This window comes from Rhinopithecus roxellana, chromosome 12, assembly GCF_007565055.1.
Source record: "Rhinopithecus roxellana isolate Shanxi Qingling chromosome 12, ASM756505v1, whole genome shotgun sequence".
Lineage (NCBI taxonomy): Eukaryota > Metazoa > Chordata > Mammalia > Primates > Cercopithecidae > Rhinopithecus > Rhinopithecus roxellana.
This window is the reverse complement of record NC_044560.1, coordinates 16,354,462-16,373,914: the sequence shown is the minus strand read 5'-3', so window position 1 is coordinate 16,373,914 and position 19,453 is coordinate 16,354,462. Positions and strand designations below refer to the sequence as shown.

At 46.2% G+C, this 19,453-nt stretch overlaps 1 protein-coding gene across 2 annotated transcripts in view; it reads right to left on the bottom strand.

Moving 5' to 3' along the window:
- The window catches only part of WDTC1 (WD and tetratricopeptide repeats 1), an 84,221-nt gene that overhangs the window by 12,382 nt on the left and 52,386 nt on the right, over positions 1-19,453 (bottom strand). For both annotated transcript variants that reach the window (XM_010380387.2, XM_010380388.2), the window contains exons 4-9: positions 13,822-13,868; positions 12,683-12,794; positions 7,321-7,508; positions 4,197-4,379; positions 2,773-2,867; positions 2,260-2,375 (exon numbers count right to left, since the gene is read on the bottom strand). In XM_010380387.2, coding sequence (XP_010378689.2) covers positions 2,260-2,375; positions 2,773-2,867; positions 4,197-4,379; positions 7,321-7,508; positions 12,683-12,794; positions 13,822-13,868 — 741 coding nt within the window. The remainder of the gene's footprint in view (positions 1-2,259; positions 2,376-2,772; positions 2,868-4,196; positions 4,380-7,320; positions 7,509-12,682; positions 12,795-13,821; positions 13,869-19,453) is intronic.

Here is a 19,453-nt window from a genome sequence, read left to right as displayed (position 1 = left end):
ACACAGTGAGTGTTGAGCACAGAACCATCAAGCTATACTAGAAGGTGTTTCCAGCAAACCTCAGGCTGGAAAATCTTCCTAGCTCTGGCATTCAGGGTGGGCTATCTGATCTACCCAAAGCCCTGCTTGAAATACTATGATTAATTAGAATCACATTTGGCTGGGCATGGTGGCATAGCCTGTAATCCCAGTGCTTTAGGAGGCTGAGGCAGGAGGGTGGTTGCCTGAGCCCAGGAGTTTGAGACCAGTCTGGGCAACATGGCGAAACTCCATCTTTACAAAAAATACAAAAATTAGCCAGGTATGGTGGCATGTGCCTGTGGTCCCAGCTACTCAGGAGGCTGAGGTCGGGGCATCACTTGATCCTGGGATGTCGAGGCTGCAGTGACCCAAGATTGCACCACTGCACTCTAGCCTGGGTGACAGAGTGAGATCCTGCCTCAAAAAAAAAAAAAAAAAAAGAAGGTCAGGTGGGATGGCTCATGCCTGTAATCCCAGCACTTTGGGAGGGTGAGGTGTGCAGATCACCTGAGGTCAGGAGTTTGAGACTAGCCTGACCAACATGGTGAAACCCCATCTCTACTAAAAATACAAAATTAGCCAGGTGTGCTGGTGCATGCCTGCAATCCCAGCTACTTGGGAGGCTGAGGCAGAAGAATTGCTTGAATCCAGGAGGCGGAGGTTGCAGTGAGCCGAGATTGCACTATTGTACTCCAGCCTGGGCAACAAGAGCAAAACTCCATCTCAAAAAAAAAAAAAAAAGAAAAAGAAAAAAAAAAAAATCACGTGTCATATGTTTAAAAAGGTGAAGAAGTCCTGACCGGGCGCGGTGGCTCAAGCCTGTAATCCCAGCACTTTGGGAGGCCGAGACGGGCGGATCACGAGGTCAGGAGATCGAGACCATCCTGGCTAACACGGTGAAACCCCGTCTCTACTAAAAAAAAAATACAAAAAACGAGTCGGGAGAGGTGGCGGGCGCCTGTAGTCCCAGCTACTCCGGAGGCTGAGGCCGGAGAATGGCGTAAACCCGGGGGGCGGAGCTTGCAGTGAGCTGAGATCCAGCCACTGCACTCCAGCCTGGGCGACAGAGCAAGACTCCGTCTCAAAAAAAAAAAAAAAAAAAAAAAAAAAAAAAAAAGAAGTCCTCAAAGGTCACAAAGCCAAAGGTCTCATTTTACATTTACCCTGGCACTACTCCTGAGCCTTTCATGATTCCTTGGACAGGTGCAGGAGTGTCTGGCTTATCCTTACCTATTCTGCATCCCATTTCCTTTGTATATATTTGGGCCTTGCCTTGTAACATCATTAACTGTTTCATTTGTCATGTCTCCCATCAGCCTGGGGATGGATCATATTTCCCACTTGTCTCTCTTATATTGACAATAATGTTAGTCCCAGAGTAAGTGCTCAGTGTTGGTAGAGTAAATAAATGTATGCAAGGCTTACTAAATATCCTGAGAGCACACAAACAGAAGGTTTAGCAACCTGCCATTATCAAAGAACACTTCCCAAAGCTGGCCCTAACCTATAGCTTGCCCTGAGCTGCATGCTCTGAGCCCCAGGGATTTCCTCCTAGGAAAATAGCAGATGAGGAAACTGAGGCTCAGAAAAATAGAGAGATTTGCTCAAAGTCACAGTAAACAGCTGGTAAACAGCAGGCCAGCATTTGAACAGAAGTCTACCAATTCCAAAATCCGTATTCTTAACCAAAATACCATACTATCCTATTTCTATCTAGTTCCTTAAGAAAAAACTAAATAAGGCTGGGCGTGGTGGCTCACGCCTGTAATCCCAGCACTTTGGGAGGCCGAGGCAGGCAGATCACAAGGTCAGGTGATCGAGACCACAGGGAAACCCCGTCTCTACTAAAAATACAAAAAATTAGCCAGGTGCAGTGGCGGGCGGCTGTAGTCCCAGCTACTCGGGAGGCTGAGGCAGGAGAATGGCGTGAACCCGGGAGGCGAAGCTTGCAGTGAGCCGAGATCGCGCCACTGCACTCCAGCCTGGGCAACAGAGCTAGACTCCGTCTCAAAAAAAAAAAAAAAAAAAAAGAAAAAAGAAAAAACGAAATAAAAAGACTGAGCTAGGACACCTCTCTGGGAACTCCAATGATGCCACATCACCGCCACATTTCACTGTAACATCATTTACCATAAGGCTGTTGTGTCTTGTCTGCCTCAGCAGTGAACATAATGTACACGCCCCTGGCTGCTGGGCATGGAATGGTGATGGGGCAGAACCACCTTATGCTGTACATACCTGTTCCCCTCCCATGTTGACTAGCAGCTCTGTGCCATTGGGGCTGAAGGTCACATAGGTGGCAACCAGCACTCTCAAACGGTTGTTGTAGTCAGGAAGCTTCACTGGCAGGTGACCTGCAGGGAATAGCCCAGTCATACTAGGGTCCCAGTCCCCTTCAAAGGGGCATGAGATTGTGTGAAGCCAGTCATAGCAAAAATGATACCAATCAACTTTAGCATAAAAGCAGCTACAAGTGTTGAGCCCTTACTATACGCACTGGGACAGCCGCTTTATGTATTTAATCTCATTTAGTCATTATAATCCCATTTTACTTAACCTTGATGAGTTTATTTTCTGTAATTTGCTGAAGGTGACATAGCTTGTCAATGGCAGAGTTGGGATTAAAACTCAGGTCTGTCTGACTCTAACACTCTTGCTCTTGACCACCATGCCATGCTGTCTCCCTGGACTGCCCCCAAAAAAGTCAGCATCTAGCCAACAATTTGGGGCCAGAGCTGTGCTGAGCACTACCTGCTACGTAATATTGGGCTGCACCATCCGGAAGCGGTTTCTGCCGGTCACAGAAGGTGTGCACACCCGCTGAAGGGCTCTGCTTCATGCTCTTTCTGGTAGGAAGGAAAATCATATAGGTTAAAGTCACAGCACTGACTCTGGCTAGACCAGACCACACTCACTAAAAGAAAACTTACATTTGTATCTGAGAGATACAGGAGGAATTTTTCTTCCTTACCTAAGCAACCCCAAAGGCCCACCAACTAGACAATTACAGACACATAAGTTACAGTGCTTTACCAAGTAGGTCTTATAAGCTGTCTGGGTCTTCATGACCACCTTATCTTTCCCATTTTACAAACAAGCAAGCTAAGGTTCAAGACCCACTCCAAGCCATGCAGTGCGTGAGGGGAAGCAGTGGTCACCAAGCCCATGAATGAAAATAAGCAGGCCAGACATTCTTGCATCCATCCCAAGAATCACGGAAAGCCTGGGCAACAGGCTCAAGAGGCAACTCAGGTCTGGGAGTGCTGTGGGGGTTCTGAGTATTATAAGAACAAGCAGGAAATATTATATACAGTGATTTCTTTCAGAAAGACACTATAAGAGATTTGTATAAGCAATTATAAGAATAAATAAATATAAGGAAATTATAAGGAATTTACATAAGAAATTATATAAGAGGTTATGGGTAATTTATACTTTTCATATTTTCCAACATAAGCAAGGATTAAGTTTTTTAAAAATCACAAAATTGAAGAAAGTCCATTTCATAAAGAAGAAGGGGCCATGCTGGGTGTGGTGGGTGACGTCTGTAATCCCAACACTTTGGGAGGCTGAGGCGGGCAGATCACCTGAGGTCAGGAGTTCAAGACTAGCCTGGCCAACATGGTGAAACCCTGTCTCTACTAATAATACAAAAATTAGCCAGGTGTGGTGGCAGGTGCCTGTAATCCCAGCTACTCAGGAGGCTGAAGCAGGACAACTGTTTGAACCCAGGAGGCAGAGGTTGCAGTGAGCTGAGATTATGCCACTGTGCTCAAACATGGGTAACAGAGCAAGACTGTGTCTCAAAAAAGTAAAAAATAGTAAATAAATAAATAAAAGAAGGGGTCAGGCACAGTGGCTCATACTTGTATTCCCAGCACTTTGGGAGGTCGAGGTAGGAAGATTGCTTTAGCTCAGGAGTTTGAGACCAGCCTGGGCAACATGGAAAGACCCCGCCTCTACAAAAAAATTAAAAAATTAGCCAAGCGAGGTGGTGTGTGACTGTAGTCTCAGCTACTTGAGAGGCTGAGGTGGGAGGATCACTTGAGCCTGGGAGGTCAAGGCTGCAGTGAACTGTGATAGAAGAAGAGGGCATGGCAATGGCAGTGAGGGAAAGAGGCAGCAGGTTCTCCAGGGACTTACCCATAGGAGACAGGAGGCTGAACTATTCATACCTGTGGTTATGGATCATGCGGATGTCATAGAGCCTCACAAACGGTCCGCTGGCCCCAACCGCCAGGCAGTTGTTGTCCTGGGGGTTGACAGTGAGGCACTTGGCCTCCACCAGCTGGCCACAGTACTCTGTCAGGTCAATCAGCACCTCCGAGTGTTTGCTGTTCTCTCGAAGGTCATACTGGCTGTGAGAGAGGACAGAGTTAGGGAATTGGGGCTTGGGGTCCTTGTGTGGAAGGCAGGGGAAAAGACAAGTTCTTGTTATGCAAGAGGATTGGGAGGGACTTTGGACCTGTTTCTAAATAAGAATGTCAAAAACAATTCCCATTTCTTGAGTGCCCACCGTGTGCCAGGTACCTGTAGTAGGCTTCTCACACATTTTATTTTATTCCACTAAAACTCCAAAGGTGGACACTACTGTACATATTCTACAGATTTTTTTTTTTTTTTGAGGCGGAGTCTCGCTCTGTCACCCGGACTGGAGTGCAGTGGCCGGATCTCAGCTCACTGCAAGCTCCGCCTCCCGGGTTTACGCCATTCTCCTGCCTCAGCCTCCCCAGTAGCTGGGACTACAGGCGCCCGCCACCTCGCCTGGCTAGTTTTTGTATTTTTAGTAGAGACGGGGTTTCACCGTATTAGCCAGGATGGTCTCGATCTCCTGACCTCGTGATCCGCCCGTCTCGGCCTCCCAAAGTGCTGGGATTATAGGCTTGAGCCACCGCGCCCGGCCTAGATGTCAGTATTATTGCTACTGTTATACTACTACTGATTACCAATACTTAGTGAAAATGTGCTTCATGTCCAGTATTGCCCCTTAATTAAATCTTAACATCATCCCTAGGTACCATTAGAATACTGAGGTTCAAATATGTTGAATAACCTGACTGAGACATGACACTGCTAGTAAGTGCAGAGCTGGGGAAGCTTTCTAAGATGGCATCTTAAACACTCTGCTCCATTCCTACCTAATCTAGTTTCTTTCATGAAACAAGGTATGGAGGTGACAGAAAAGAGAATCTGCAGATCATCCAAGAGCTATCTAGATATACCATGGGCCAAGGCAAGCCTAAAAGTCTTATCCATGCAGTAAAGGTAATGCCAAAAAGGCTACCAAACAGCAGCAAACTCCCACTGCTCCAGATGGGGAAACTTTGTGCTGCCAATACACAGGTATCCTCAGAGAGTGGTGGGTAGTGGGGACATCATCCATATGCTCACCCCTCTTGCCTGGACATCTGTTACCACCTCTTTGCTGTTTACCTTGTCTTTCTAAGCCATCTTCACTAGGTTGCTCTTCCTAAAATATTATTTTACATCACTCTCCTGCTCAAAAAATTGCAGAGATTCCTCAATACTTTTAGCACAAGTTTACTTTTACCAAACTCCTCAGTCTGGTTTTCAAGACTCAATTTCACATCTCTCTCCAACCTTATTCCTCAGTTTTCTAAATGTGGGTCAATTATAACTACAGAATTCTTTATCCTGCACATGCCATGTTTATTTCTGCCTTTGCAAACTCTGCTCAAGCTGGGGAATACACTCTGCTTTTCCTTGCCCATCCAAATCCTGTCTGTTCTGGAAGGCCCAGCTTATGTTCACCTTCTGCTAGGACACCTTCTCTGACTGTGCCTATGCCTAAACACTTAGGATCCTGCCCGATGTGCTAGACGCTCAGCTTCCACCAGCTGGCCCTGGCAAAATCTGGTCAGCCAAGGTCAACAAGTGCTACACAGAGTTGGACCTGCCACTGACCAAGTGCATTCTGTCTTCTGAGGTTCAGGGATGCAGTGACTTATCCCAGTCAAATACTGAGTGAGAGAGCTAGGATTTGACCCCAGGTCTGTCTGACTTTATTGCCTTGTTCTTGACTATATTATAATTTATATATGAGTTAGATATTCCTCATTTGTAAAAGGAAAGAGGGCACAAAGTCCTACAGGAACTCAAGGGAGACAGATTAAAGCAGGCTGGGGAGATAAGGAAGAAGTTCTAAGGTCACATCTGAAGAAAGGAGTTAAAGAAGGGCAACGACACCATTTTAGAATGAAGGGAAGTAGAAGCAAATGTGTAACAATGTAGGGCACTGGAAAAGGGGTCAGTCCATTTTACCATTTCCAGCTGGCTTGCCCCCTCCCAGTATATGGCCACTGACCAACTGTTCAAGAGAAATGTATCAAGCGGCTCTGTGTGCCAGGCACTGTGCTGGGCTCTAGGGACACAACCAAGAACAAGACAGACATGGAATTGCTCTAAGAGAGTTTACTTTTACTATTTAGTGAGGATACAGACAAAAGTAAACCAATAAGTAAAAATTAAAATAAGGCCAGGTGTGGTGGCTCACACCAGTAGTCCTAGCACTGTAGGAGGCCGAGGTGGGAGGATCACTTGAGTCCAGGAGTTCCAGACCAGCCTGGGCAACACAGAGAAACCCCATCTCTACAAAAAAAGAAAAAAGAAAAAGAAAAAATTAGCCAAGCATGGTGGAACGTGTCTGCAGTCCCAGACATTCAGGAGGTGGAAGTGGGAGAATCACCTGAGCCCAGGAAGACAATGCTCCAGTGAGCCATGATCACGCCACTGCACTCCAACCTCGGCAATAGAATGGAGTGAGACCCTATCTATCTCAAAAAATAAATTAATTAATAAAAATAAAGTAACTACAGGTGGCAATTAGAGTTATAGAGGATATAATTAGTGTATTAAAACAAGCAATAACGTCTGTCTACTTTAGACAGGATGGTCAGAGAAGGTGCTTCTGAAGAGGTAACTCAAGCTGATCTCCTTAGGATAAGAAAGAGTCCGACACGGGAAGAGCTGGGGACAGAGAATCTCAAAGTAGAGGAAAGAGTAATGTGAATGCTCAGAAGCAGAAGAGACTGTGGACACCTGAGGTGGTGAGAAAAGGCTTGTGGGCCTAGAGGTAGTACAAGGGAGGGCAAAGAAGGAGGAAGGTGAGAGCAGAGTAAGCAAATGTTCCCAATGGAGTTAGTACACAGACAACTGCCCTGGGCAGACAAAGGAGGTTGGACCTCTGCTAGAGGGAAAGAGCTAGGCCTGTAGAAGGAAACACTATAGGATAATGGGATGGGGGAGCAACAGGCCCCACTAGATGCCCAAGACTCTTACCGGATAAGCCCATCCTCAGCAGCACTCCAGAATGTGTTGGGCCACATGGGCGCTGTGGCGATGCGCTTCACCCGGTTTGTATGATCTCCAAACATGTGGATGGTCTCCTTTACCGTCAGGTCGTGCACATGCACTTTAGAGTCAGCTGCCCCCGTGATCAAGATGCGGTCCCCAGCGTGAGGCAGGAACTATTCAGGAGAAATGGAGGAAGGGGTGGGTGCTGGCTATGGAAGGAGGTTAGCCTGGATGTCTGCACCCTTTTCTCTCTCCATGTCAGATAAGAGAATGAGCCCATTCAGGCTGGGCGTGGTGGCTCATTCCTGTAATCCCAGCTGCTCAACAGGCTGAGGCAGGAAAATCTCTTTTTTTTTTTTTTTTTTTTTTTTGAGACGGAGTCTTGCTCTGTCGCCCAGGCTGGAGTGCAGTGGCCAGATCTCAGCTCACTGCAACCTCTGCCTCCCGGGTTCTCACCATTCTCCCGCCTCAGCCTCCTGAGTAGCTGGGACCACAGGCGCCCGCCACCTCGCCCAGCTAATTTTTTGTATTTTTAGTAGAGATGGGGTTTCACTGTGTTAGCCAGGATGGTCTCGATCTCCTGACCTCGTGATCCGCCCGTCTCGGCCTCCCAAAGTGCAGGGATTACAGGCTTGAGCCACCGCGCCCGGCCAGGAAAATCTCGTGAACCCGGGAGGCGGAGGCTGCAGTGAGCCGAGATTGTGCCACTGCACTCCAGCCTGGGCGACAGAGTGAGACTGTCTCAAAAAAAAAACCACAAAAAAACAAAACAAAACAAAACCCTTGAGGTTCAGCAGTAATATGCAGCAGGACTGTGTTCAAGCCCAAGTCTGTCTGACTCCCATATGCCCTACCTGCTTCATGATGACTACTCAGTAACCTAGAGATTAATAAATTAGTCCTGAAGTAAAAAAGACTTTCAGTGTTTTAAGGGTGTTTTGCTGTTGTTGTTGGTTTTTTTTTTTGAGACGGAGTCTCGCTCCGTCGCCCAGGCTGGAGTGCAGTGGCCGGATCTCAGCTCACTGCAAGCTCCGCCTCCCAGGTTTATGCCATTCTCCTGCCTCAGCCTCCCGAGTAACTGGGACTACAGGCGCCTGCCACCTCGCCCAGCTAGTTTTTTGTATTTTTTAGTAGAGACGGGGTTTCACCAGGTTAGCCAGGATGGTCTCGATCTCCTGACCTCGTGATCCGCCCGTCTCAGCCTCCCAAAGTGCTGGGATTACAGGCTTGAGCCACCACACCCGGCTGGTTTTTGTTTTCTAAGACAGAGTCTCGCTCTGTTGCCCAGGCTGGAGTGCAGTGGTGCAATCTCAGCTCACTGTAACTTCCACCTCCCGGGTTCAAGCGATTCTCCTGTCTCAGCCTCCTGAGTAGCTGGGATTACAGGCATGCACCACTACACTCAGCTAATTTTTGTATTTTTTTTTTTTTTTTTTTTTTTTTTGAGGCGAAGTCTCGCTCTGTCGCCCGGACTGGAGTGCAGTGGCCGGATCTCAGCTCACTGCAAGCTCCGCCTCCCGGGTTTGCGCCATTCTCCCGCCTCAGCCTCCCGAGTAGCTGGGACTACAGGCGCCCGCCACCTCGCCCGGCTAGTTTTTTTTTTTTTGTATTTTTAGTAGAGACGGGGTTTCACTGTGTTAGTCAGGATGGTCTCGATCTCCTGACCTCGTGATCCGCCCGTCTCGGCCTCCCAAAGTGCTGGGATTACAGGCTTGAGCCACCGCGCCCGGCCAATTTTTGTATTTTTAGTAGAGACAGGGTTTCACCATGTTGGCCAGGCTGGTCTCGAACTCCTGACCTCAGGTGATCCACCTGCCTTGGCCTCCCAAAGTGCTGGGATTGCACACATAAGCCAGTATGCCTGGTGGGAATGAGTGTTTTAAATTAGTTTGACTGTTTCTGAAAAACAATCTGGCAATAGCAACAAAGATTAAAAACAATTTCTATCTTTTGACTCAAAACTTCCACTTCTAAGAAATAATCCAAAAAGAAAAAAGAGACCTGGTCAGAAATGCTTGGATGCTTTTTGTAATAGCAAATATTGGAAACAGCTCAAATGTTGGGCCGTAAGGAAGGGCTGAGCATCTAGAGGATACATCTCTGTGCAGTATTTAAAAAAAAAAAAAAAAAAGGCTGGGTGCGGTGGCTCACACCTGTAATCCCAACACTTTGGGAGGCCGAGGTGGGCGGATCACCTGAGGTCAGGAGTTTGAGACCACCCTGGCCAACATGGTGAAACCCTGTCTTTACTACAAAAAAAAATTAGCTGGGTGTGGTGGTGTGCACCTGTAATCCCAGCTGCTAGGAATGTTGAAGCAGGAGAATTGCTTGAACCTGGGAGGTGGAGGTTGCAGTGAGCTGAGATGGCATCACTCACTCCAGCATGGGTGACAGAGCAAACAAGACTCTGTCTCAAAAAAAAAAAAAAAAAACCACACACAAACCACCATCCTGATAAAGGCAAAAACAAAATGCTCCAGATGACATCTGATAAGAAAACAACAGCTGTAACCATAGCTTCAAATAATGAAAAAAGAAAGTATGCAGTTCTGGGCTGGGCACTGTGGCTCACACCTGTAATCCCTGCACTCTGGGAGGCTGAGGCAAGTGGATCACCTAAGGTCAGGAATTCGAGACCGGCCTTACCAACATGGAGAAACCCCGTCTCTACTAAAAATACAAAAAAATTAGCCGGGTATGGTGGCGTACGCCTGTAGTCCCAGCTACTCAGGAGGCTGAGGCAGGAGAATCACTTGAACCCGGGAGTCGGAGGTTGCAGTGAGACGAGATCGTGCCACTGTACTCCAGCCTGGGCGACAGAGCAAAACTCTGTCTCAAAAAAAAAAAAAAAGAACAACAACCAGAAAGTATGTAGTTCTATCACATAACTTTGAGAATGAAAAATATTTGGGAGTGGTGCTGAATTCTTGTGTAAGTTCAAAAAATTGAAGTATCTTTTTTTTTTAATTGAAAAGTTGCTCCCGGCCGGGCGCAGTGGCTCAAGCCTGTAATCCCAGCACTTTGGGAGGCCGAGTCGGGTGGATCACGAGGTCAGGAGATCGAAAACATTCTGGCGAACACGGTGAAACCCCGTCTCTACCAAAAAAAAAAAAATACAAAAAACTAGCCGGGCGAGGTGGCAGGCGCCTGTAGTCCCAGCTACTCGGGAGGCTGAGGCAGGAGAATGGCGTAAACCTGGGAGGCAGAGCTTGCAGTGAGCCGAGATCGCGCCACTGTACTCCAGCCTGGACGACAGAGTGAGACTCTGTCTCAAAAAAAAAAAAAAAAAAAAAAAAAAGAAAAGTTGCTCCCTACCCACAACAAGGCTGAGTGGTAGTACTGGGGAAGGGGCAATGTCCTACACTGAAACAGCTGATGATGTCCCACTTGACTTTAAATGTTCACAAAGGGCAACAATTACTCTTCCCACATAGGCTTCTCTAAGGGCTCATTAGAACAAGGTCTAGCCGGGCACTGTGGCTCATGCCTGTAATCCCAACACCTTGGGAGGCTGAGGTAGGTGGATAACCTGAGATCAGGAGTTTGAAACTGGCCTGGTGAAAAACTGTCTCTACTAAAAATACAAAAATTTGCCAGGCGTGGTAGTGCACACCTGTAATCCCAGCTACTCAGGAGGCTGAGGCACAAGAATCACTTGAACCCGGAGGTGGAGGTTGCAGTGAGCCAAGATTGTGCCACTGCACTCCAGCCTGGGCGACATTCAGAGTGAGACTCAGCCTCAAAAAAAAAGAAAAGAAAAAAAAAAAGAACAAGGTCTAGATGAAATAGACATGATTTAATCATTTTTAGGGACAACCAGCAGTCTTTAATCCTGTCTAGAGACGGCATACACTCAATGCACACAAGAAATAAACTGGGGCGCCCTTGTCATGATCTTGTGGCTACTGCCACATGCATCACATACCATAGTCACCACCAGGGGGCGTGCATGAGTTAAATACATACATAATTTGCAGTGTTTTCACTACCTAAAGAAAGAAGAATCCTCTTTGGTTTTTTTGTTTGTTTGTTTGTTTGTTTTTAATAGAAGAGGAGGCTGAGAGTCTGTGTGTAAGTGCTTTTCCCAAGGTCTAACTGTTAGGGAGTATCAACACCATTGTGAAATTCTGGTGTTAGAACTCAATGTCTTATGCTCTGATACTAAACTAATGGCTTAGGTCCCCTTCCCTAGGCCTGATTGTACAGACTAAAATTGGACCTAAACTCTTTGCAGGGGCAGAAAGCAGTTTCCGTTAGTCATGTAAGAAGTAAATCATCACTGTTCTGTCTCTAAAGGTGAGAATCACAGCTTGAGAAAAAAAAAAAGGTTTAGGAAAACAAGTAGGTTAGGGGCTATCGTCTTGTTCAGGTTATCTTGTAATTCCTCTTGATATTAATTAGGAAAATATTTCTTAGAATAGTGAGACTTTCTGAAGGACAACTTCATTCTCACATCTATCCATTATAGAATCTCAGAGCTGGAAAGGCCCTTCCTTGCAGGCCATTTCTTCCAACTTTAAACCTTGGAGATAAAGCACCTGGCAAGTGGACAAGTGCAGGGACAGGACATTTACTCATCTCCTCCAGGGGCCCATTCTACATTTTTCAAAGAGCTCTAAGCATTAGACAGTTCTTCCTTTCCTCAGTCCCACATTTAATTCTGTGGACTTATAGTCACTAGTCCTAGGTCTGTTTTCCACAACAAAAAAACCCGTCTCATGTCATTTCCAGGGCTTCAAAAGAGTTTCAAAGGTCTGAAGACACTTGTAAGTCCCCTTCTCACCTCTCTTTAGCTCAACTGTCCTCCTCCAACAAATCAAAATATTCATTTCCTATGAAGAGGCAGAACAGATAAAAGCACTGGGCACAGACTTTATTTTTATCAGTTATCTCATTGAACTGTCACATCAACCCTGTAGACTGTTATTTCCTTTTTAAAAAATTCATTTGTTTACAAATCTGGGAGATTTTCCTTTGCTGCTTCCTTTTTCACAGATGAGCAAACAGGCTCAGACAGGTCAGGTGATTTTCCCAGTTCACACAATGCCCAAGAAGCAGATAAGGGAGTCAAACCCAGGTATGCCTGCTCTCTAAGTTCATGTTCAGAACCATTCCCCTACCACTACCATTCACATAAAGATAAATTCATCTAGAACTGGCCTCTTAGCTCTAAAAGAGGAAGAAGAACATGGAAGAGAAATGAGGTTTCAGGAATCACCAACAGATACTTAGATCATAAGGTTGTCTGTGACCCTAGGCGGTATATGGGACACACACATACCAACATGGCGTGGCCACAGCCTAGCCCAGTCACTCTTGTGCTTGCTCTGTGGCTTGTCCTGCTCACCTTGACAGAGAAGATATTTGCAGTGTGTCCCGTGTGCATGGAGAGCAGCTTCTTGTGGTGCAGTGGGTCCCACACAATCGTGTGCTGGTCGTCGGAACCAGAGGCCAGCAAGCTGAAAGCAGAGTGAGGGACTGTAACCTCTCCTCTAATTCCTAGGCTCCCTTTCCCCATCCCATTTTCTAGGCTACAGAACTTGAAGAACAGTAAATGTCACAGAATTTAAGGATGCCTTGTAAACAGCTGATTCTCTTCTTTGTCCTGAGAAATTTCCATTATTCTTTTTTTTTTTTGAGACAGTCTCGCTCTGTAGCCCAGGCTGGAACGCAGTGGCCCAATCTCCACTCACTGCAAGCTCCGCCCCCCGGGTTCACGCCATTCTCCTGCCTCAGCCTCCCATGTAGCTGGGACTACAGGCGCCCGCCACCGCACCTGGCTAATTTTTTTGTATTTTTAGTAGAGACGAGGTTTCACAGTGTTAGCCAGGATGGTCTCGATCTCCTGACCTCATGATCCGCCCATCTCGGCCTCCCAAAGTGCTGGGATTACAGGTACGAGCTACTGTGCCGGGCCAATTTCCATTATTCTTAAACACATTGGCTTATTAAAAAGACAGGGTTTTGGGCCGGGTGCGGTGGTTCATGCCTGTAATCCTAGCACTTTGGGAGGCTGAGGCAGGTGGATTGCCTGAGCTCAGGAGTTTGAGACCAGCCTGGGCAACACGGCAAAACCTTGTCTCTACTAAAAATACAAAAAATTAGCCAAGAATGGTGGCACGTGCCTGTAGTCCCAGTTACTTGGGAGGTTGATTAAGGAGAATCGCTTGAGCCTGAAAGGCAGAGGTTGCAGTGAGACAAGATCACGCCATTGCACTCCAGCCTGGGTGACAGAGCGAGACTCTGTCTCTAAAAACAAAACAAAACAAAACAAAACAGGGTTTGGATGGTCATCCAACTTTCCATCTATCTGAGATTAATTGTTTGTGTTGAAAATGATGGGCTAAACTGAAGAACAGCAGAGAGCAGCAGTCTCTCTTCATTTGGGTCCACTCTTTTCCTTGGATCCACTCAGGAGGAGCTCCCTTTTTCCACCCTCCTCACTTCCTTCCCCAGCACCCTTGAGGTGCTCTAGCTCATACTTACTCTCCTTTCTCATTCCACTCCAGACAGTTGACACATCCTGAGTGACCCTGGGGGAGCAAATGAAAAGGGACAGGAAGAGAGTTGGTTAGGGTTTCTCCTGGGGAACTCAACACCAAGAAGTGGAACTGAACAGGTAAACCAGTCTTTCCATTTTCAATATTTTCCAAGTGCATGTGAGTGGCCAGAGTGGACTTAAAACTGACTAGCATCTTACAATATATAAAGTTTCATATTCATGATCTCACTTGATACTAGGTACTTCTGAGCCATAAAGGACAGGTTTCATTGATTCCATTTTGCAGAAAAGTAAACTGAAGTTCAGACAGTAGAAATAAGTAAAAGTGAGATCCAAACATATTTCTGCTTTTACATTAGGAGTATGTCAGCCAGGCACAGAGGCTCACACCTATAATCCTAGTGCTTTGGGAGGCTGCCCAATCTGCTTGGTCAACCTGGGCAACATGGTGAAATCCCGTCTCTACAAAAAATACAAAAATTAGTTGGGTGTGGTGGCATGTGCCTGTAGTCCAAGCTACTCGGAAGGCTGAGGTGGGAGGATGACTTGAGCCTGGGAGGTGGAGGTTGGAGTGAGCTGAGATCGCACCGCTGCACTCCAGCCGGGGCAACAGAACCAGACCGTGTCTCAAACAAAACAAAACAAAACAAAACAAAAACAGAAAAAGAGGTATGTCTGAAACAGTACCTTCAAGGCACATCCTCTCAGCCACAGAATATTTGCCAGGAAACATTCAATCCAAGGACAGCCAGTTAACTAGAAGGCTAATCTTTTATTCACCCAGCATTTTTTTTTTTTTTTTTTTTTTTTTTTTTTGGAGACAGAATCAGGCTGGAGTGCAGTGGCACAATCTCGGCTCACTGCAACCTCCCCCTCCTGGGTTCACACCATTCTCCTGCCTCAGCCTCCCGAGTGGCTGAGACTACAGGTGCCCGCCACCACGCCTGGCTAATTTCTTGTATTTTTAGTAGAGACAGGGTTTCACTGTGTTAGCCAGGATGGTCTCAACCTCCTGACCTCATGATCCGCCTGCCTTGGCCTCCCAAAGTGCTGGGATTACAGGCGTGAGCCACCACACCTGGCCTTTTTTTTTTTTTTTTTTTTAAAGAGACAGGGTCTCACTATGTTGCCCAGGCTGGTCTTAAATGCCTGGCCTCAAGCCACTGCCCCCACCTCAGCCTCCCAAGTAGCTGGAACTACAGGTGTTCACCACCGTGCCTGGCCTTCTTCCCTCTTTACTCCTTGTCCTGTAAAGAATCTCATCTGAGATAAAACTCATTTCTTCCCAGGTTCTCTACTTATATACATTACTGCTTTGTTCAAGCCTGCCAGATCACTTGCTGATCTAAGGTCTTTTACCTTCCCATGGCATGTGGATCAAACCTCACGCATGACTCTGGTGTCTCTGGGTCAGAATCATCTCTGCCCTTAGTGCTCTCATTTTTCCAACAAGCTGTAAATTACTTGTACCAGGGGTGGGGGGTGGGGTGGAGTGGGGCAAGAGGTGATGTCGCAGCTTCAGTTTGGAATCTCCCGGAACACCAAGGACCTTGAATGACCACCACTTATTGAGAGCTTACAAAAAGCAAGGCACAGTATCTAACTGAGCACTTGTGGTGGCAAAATATGGCCTCCTACAGATGTTCATATCCTAATCCTCTGAAACCTATGAATATGTTATTTTAGGTGGCAAAAGAGACTTTGCAGATGTGATTAAGGTTAAGGACCCTGAGATGGGAAGATTAGCCCAGATTATCCAGGTGGACTCAATCTAATCATATGAATCCCTAAAATTGGAGTATAGTACCTTTCCTGATTGCAGAGAACTGGAGAGATGGAGGTATTAAAGAAACTGGACCTGCTGTTGCTAGCTTTGAAGATGGAGGAAGGAGGCAGGGAGCCAAGAAATACAGTAGCCTCCAAAGCTCAGAATAGCAAGGAAATAGAGTCTACTCTATAGCCTCCAAAAGCCTCATGCCTGTAATTACAGCACTTGGGGAGGCTGAGGTGAGTAGATCACCTGAGGTCAGGAGTTCGAGACCAGCCTGACCAACATGGCGAAACCCCATCTCTACTAAAAATACAAAAAATTAGCTGGGCGTGGTGGTGCACCCCTGTAATCCCAGCTACTTGGGAGGCTGAGGCAGGAGAATGGCTTGAACCCGGGAGGTGGAGGTTGCAGTGAGCTGACATCGCACCACTGTACTCCAGCCTGGGCAACACAGTGAGACACCCTCTCAAAAAAAAAAAAAAAAAATTAGTTGGGTGTGGTGGTGTGCACCTGTAATCCCACTTAGGAGGCTGAGGTGGAAGGATCGCTTGAGCCCAGTTTCAGGTTGCAGTGATTGTGCCACTGCACTACAGCCTCCAACCAACCACTCCAGTCCCTGGTAACCATGATGCCACTTTCTACTTCTATGAGACCAACTTTTTAAGATTTCAAGTGAGACCATACAGTATTTGTCTTTCTGTGCCTGGCTTACTTCATCTAACATAATGTCCTCGGAGTTCATCCATGTTGTTGTAAATGGTAAAGATTTCCAGGGCTTTTTTTTTTTTTTTTTTTTGAGACAGGGTCTGGTTCCATTGCCAAGACTAGAGTGCAGTGGCATGATCACGGCTCACTGCAACCTCCTCCTCCTGGGTTCAATAAAGCTTGACTTTTAATCGTGATGTCACACTACTTTTATTTTACTTAAAGCTGTCTTAAAGCATCGCACTGGGCTCAAGGAGACATGACTGAATCAGACAAACACATATTCTGCCCTCAGGGAATTGGTGAGATTTTGCTTTCTCCCCCTATTCTCCAAACCTGTAACATTAGCTTTCCCCCATGTTACTATGATCTCCTCACAAGCATCACTTCAAATGGCTTATAGAGGCTGGGTGTGGTGGCTCACATCTGTAATCCCAGCACTTTGGGAGGCTGAGGTGGGCGGATCACCTGAGGTCAGGAGTTCCAGATCAGCCTGGCCAATGTGGTGAAACCCCGTCTCTACTAAAAATACAAAAATTAGCTGGGTGTGGTGGCATGCACCTGTAATCCCAGCTACTCAGGAGGCTAAGGCAGGAGAATTGTTTGAACCAGGGAGGCGGAGGTTGCCGTGATTGCCGTGAACTGAGATCACGCCGTTGTACTTGAGCCTGGGCGACAAGAGTGAAACTCTGTCTCAAACAAACAAACAAACAAAAAAAAACCCAAAACCAAAAAACAAATGGCTATAGAATATTCATCCAAAGATTAAGCCATATTTATTCACTTCTCCCTTAGTGTTGTACATTTAGGTCAGTTCTGATTTTGGTGAGTCAATGTATTTTAAAAATCCAATGAGAAAAGAACATTTACAGTGACTAGGCAGCCCAGACTAGGCCCAATGCCATAATTTTTGGCATTTGACCGAAATATTTAAAATCTGTATTATAATCATGCTGCTCAGGAAGTTCTGATGAGTAGTCATGCTGTGGAAAAGTGTTTTTTTTTTTTTTTTTTTTTTTTGAGATGGAGTCTCGCTCTGTCGCCCAGGCTGGAGTGCAGTGGCCGGATCTCAGCTCACTGCAAGCTCCGCCTCCCGGGTTCCCGCCATTCTCCTGCCTCAGCCTCCGGAGTAGCTGGGACTACAGGTGCCCGCCACCTCGCCCGGCTAGATTTTTGTGTTTTTTTTAGTAGAGACGGGGTTTCACCGTGTTAGCCAGGATGGTCTCGATCTCCTGACCTCGTGATCCGCCCGTCTCGGCCTCCCAAAGTGCTGGGATTACAGGCTTGAGCCACCGCGCCCGGCCGGAAAAGTGTTTTAAAATGGGAAACATTATTAATAAATACAATTTAGTAGATAGCAATCAATAAAAAAGTGGGGTCCACAGAGAAAAATAAGTCATATAGGCAATAAACAGGCAACTCATTTATTCAATACTCATTATTTATAAGGTAATGAGAGAAAAGGGAATAAACAGTAGGATAACACAGGTCCATGTTTATAGCAACAAGAGACAAAGTTCTATCATAATAGAAAAAAGAAGCCAAGTGCAGTAGCTCACACCTGTAATCCCAGCACTTTGGGAGGCTGAGGTGGGCAGATCGTTTGAGGTCAGGAGTTCAAAACCAGCCTGGCCAACATGGTGAAACCCCATCTCTACTAAAAATACAAAAATTAGCCAGATGTGGTGGCGCATGCCTGTAGTCCCAGCTACTTGGGAGGCTGAGGCAGGAGAATGGCTTGAACCCAGGCGGCAGAGGTTGCAGTGAGCTGAGATCGCACCATTGCACTCTAGCCTGGGCAATAGAGTGGGACTCCATCTCAAAAAAACAAAACAAAACAAAACAAAAAAACAGGCAGCTGGGTACGGTGACTCATGCCTGTAATCCCAGCACTTTGGGAGGCCGAGGCAGGTGGATCACCTGAGGTCAAGAGTTCAAGACCTGCCTGGGCAACATGATAAAACCCCGTCTCTACTAAAAATACAGGCCGGGCACAGTGGTTCACGCCTGTAATCTCAGCACTTTGGGAGGCCGAGGTGGGCAGATCACCTGAGGTCAGGAGTTACACACCAGCCTGGCCAATATGGTAAAATCCCATCTCTACTAAAAATATAAAAATTAGCCAGGCATGGTGGTGCACACCTATAATCCCAGCTACTCAGGAGGCTGAGGCAGGGAAAAAAGGTTGAACCTGGGAGGTGGAGGTTGCAGTGAGCCGAGGTAGCACCACTGCACTCTAGCCTGGGTGACAGAGCGAGACTCTGTCTCAAAAAAAAAAAAAAAAATTAGCCAGGTATGGAGGCTCACGCCTATGGACCCAACTACTCAGGATGCTGAGACAGGAGAATCACTTGAATCTGGGAGGCAGAAGTTGCACTGAGCCAAGATTGTACCCCTGCACTCCAGCCTGTGTAAGACAGAGAGACTCTGTCTCAAAAAAACAAAAAACAAAAAAAAAAAAAAAAAAAAATTAAGATAAAGGAGATACCAAACAAACCCAGAAGAAAATAGGAATGTCAGGCTTTAGGAATAGGCTTAAAGGATCTTTGAGAACATTTTCTGACTTTCAGGCAAAGCCTGTGATCTAGTTTGTGTAGTTACATATAAGGACCCTCTCTTAACTATAACCCAGTGAGATTCATCATATACACATTTAACGTACCTGCTGACTTCAGGCCTAAACCCTTGTGTAATGAGGCTCAACCTAAAGGGTCAATGTCAAAGAGCATGAAAGTTACAGATATTTAATGAAGCCTCCACAAAAAATGCCAACTAGGAAAGACAGGAAGCAGACAGCCAAGTGCTTCTCTCTAACTTCTTAAAAAACAGCATGAATGAGTCTGAACAAGCAAGATTTAGATTAAAATCCAGCAAAATTAACAGAACACTTACGAAATGCCAGGGTAGATGCTAAGCTTTCACTTTTGTCAATTTACTTAAGCTTCACAATACACATATTTATTACCATGTATTAAGGTTATGTAGATGCAATATTTTAACAGAATGGAGTAAGTTCTGACAGCAAATAAAACTTTAAAAAATTCCTCGCTCACTCTCTATTCACTTAACCATATGTTGTCTTAAAGTCAGAATGATTTGAATATCCAGACATTTCCATAAAATCTTTCCTTTTGTTCCTT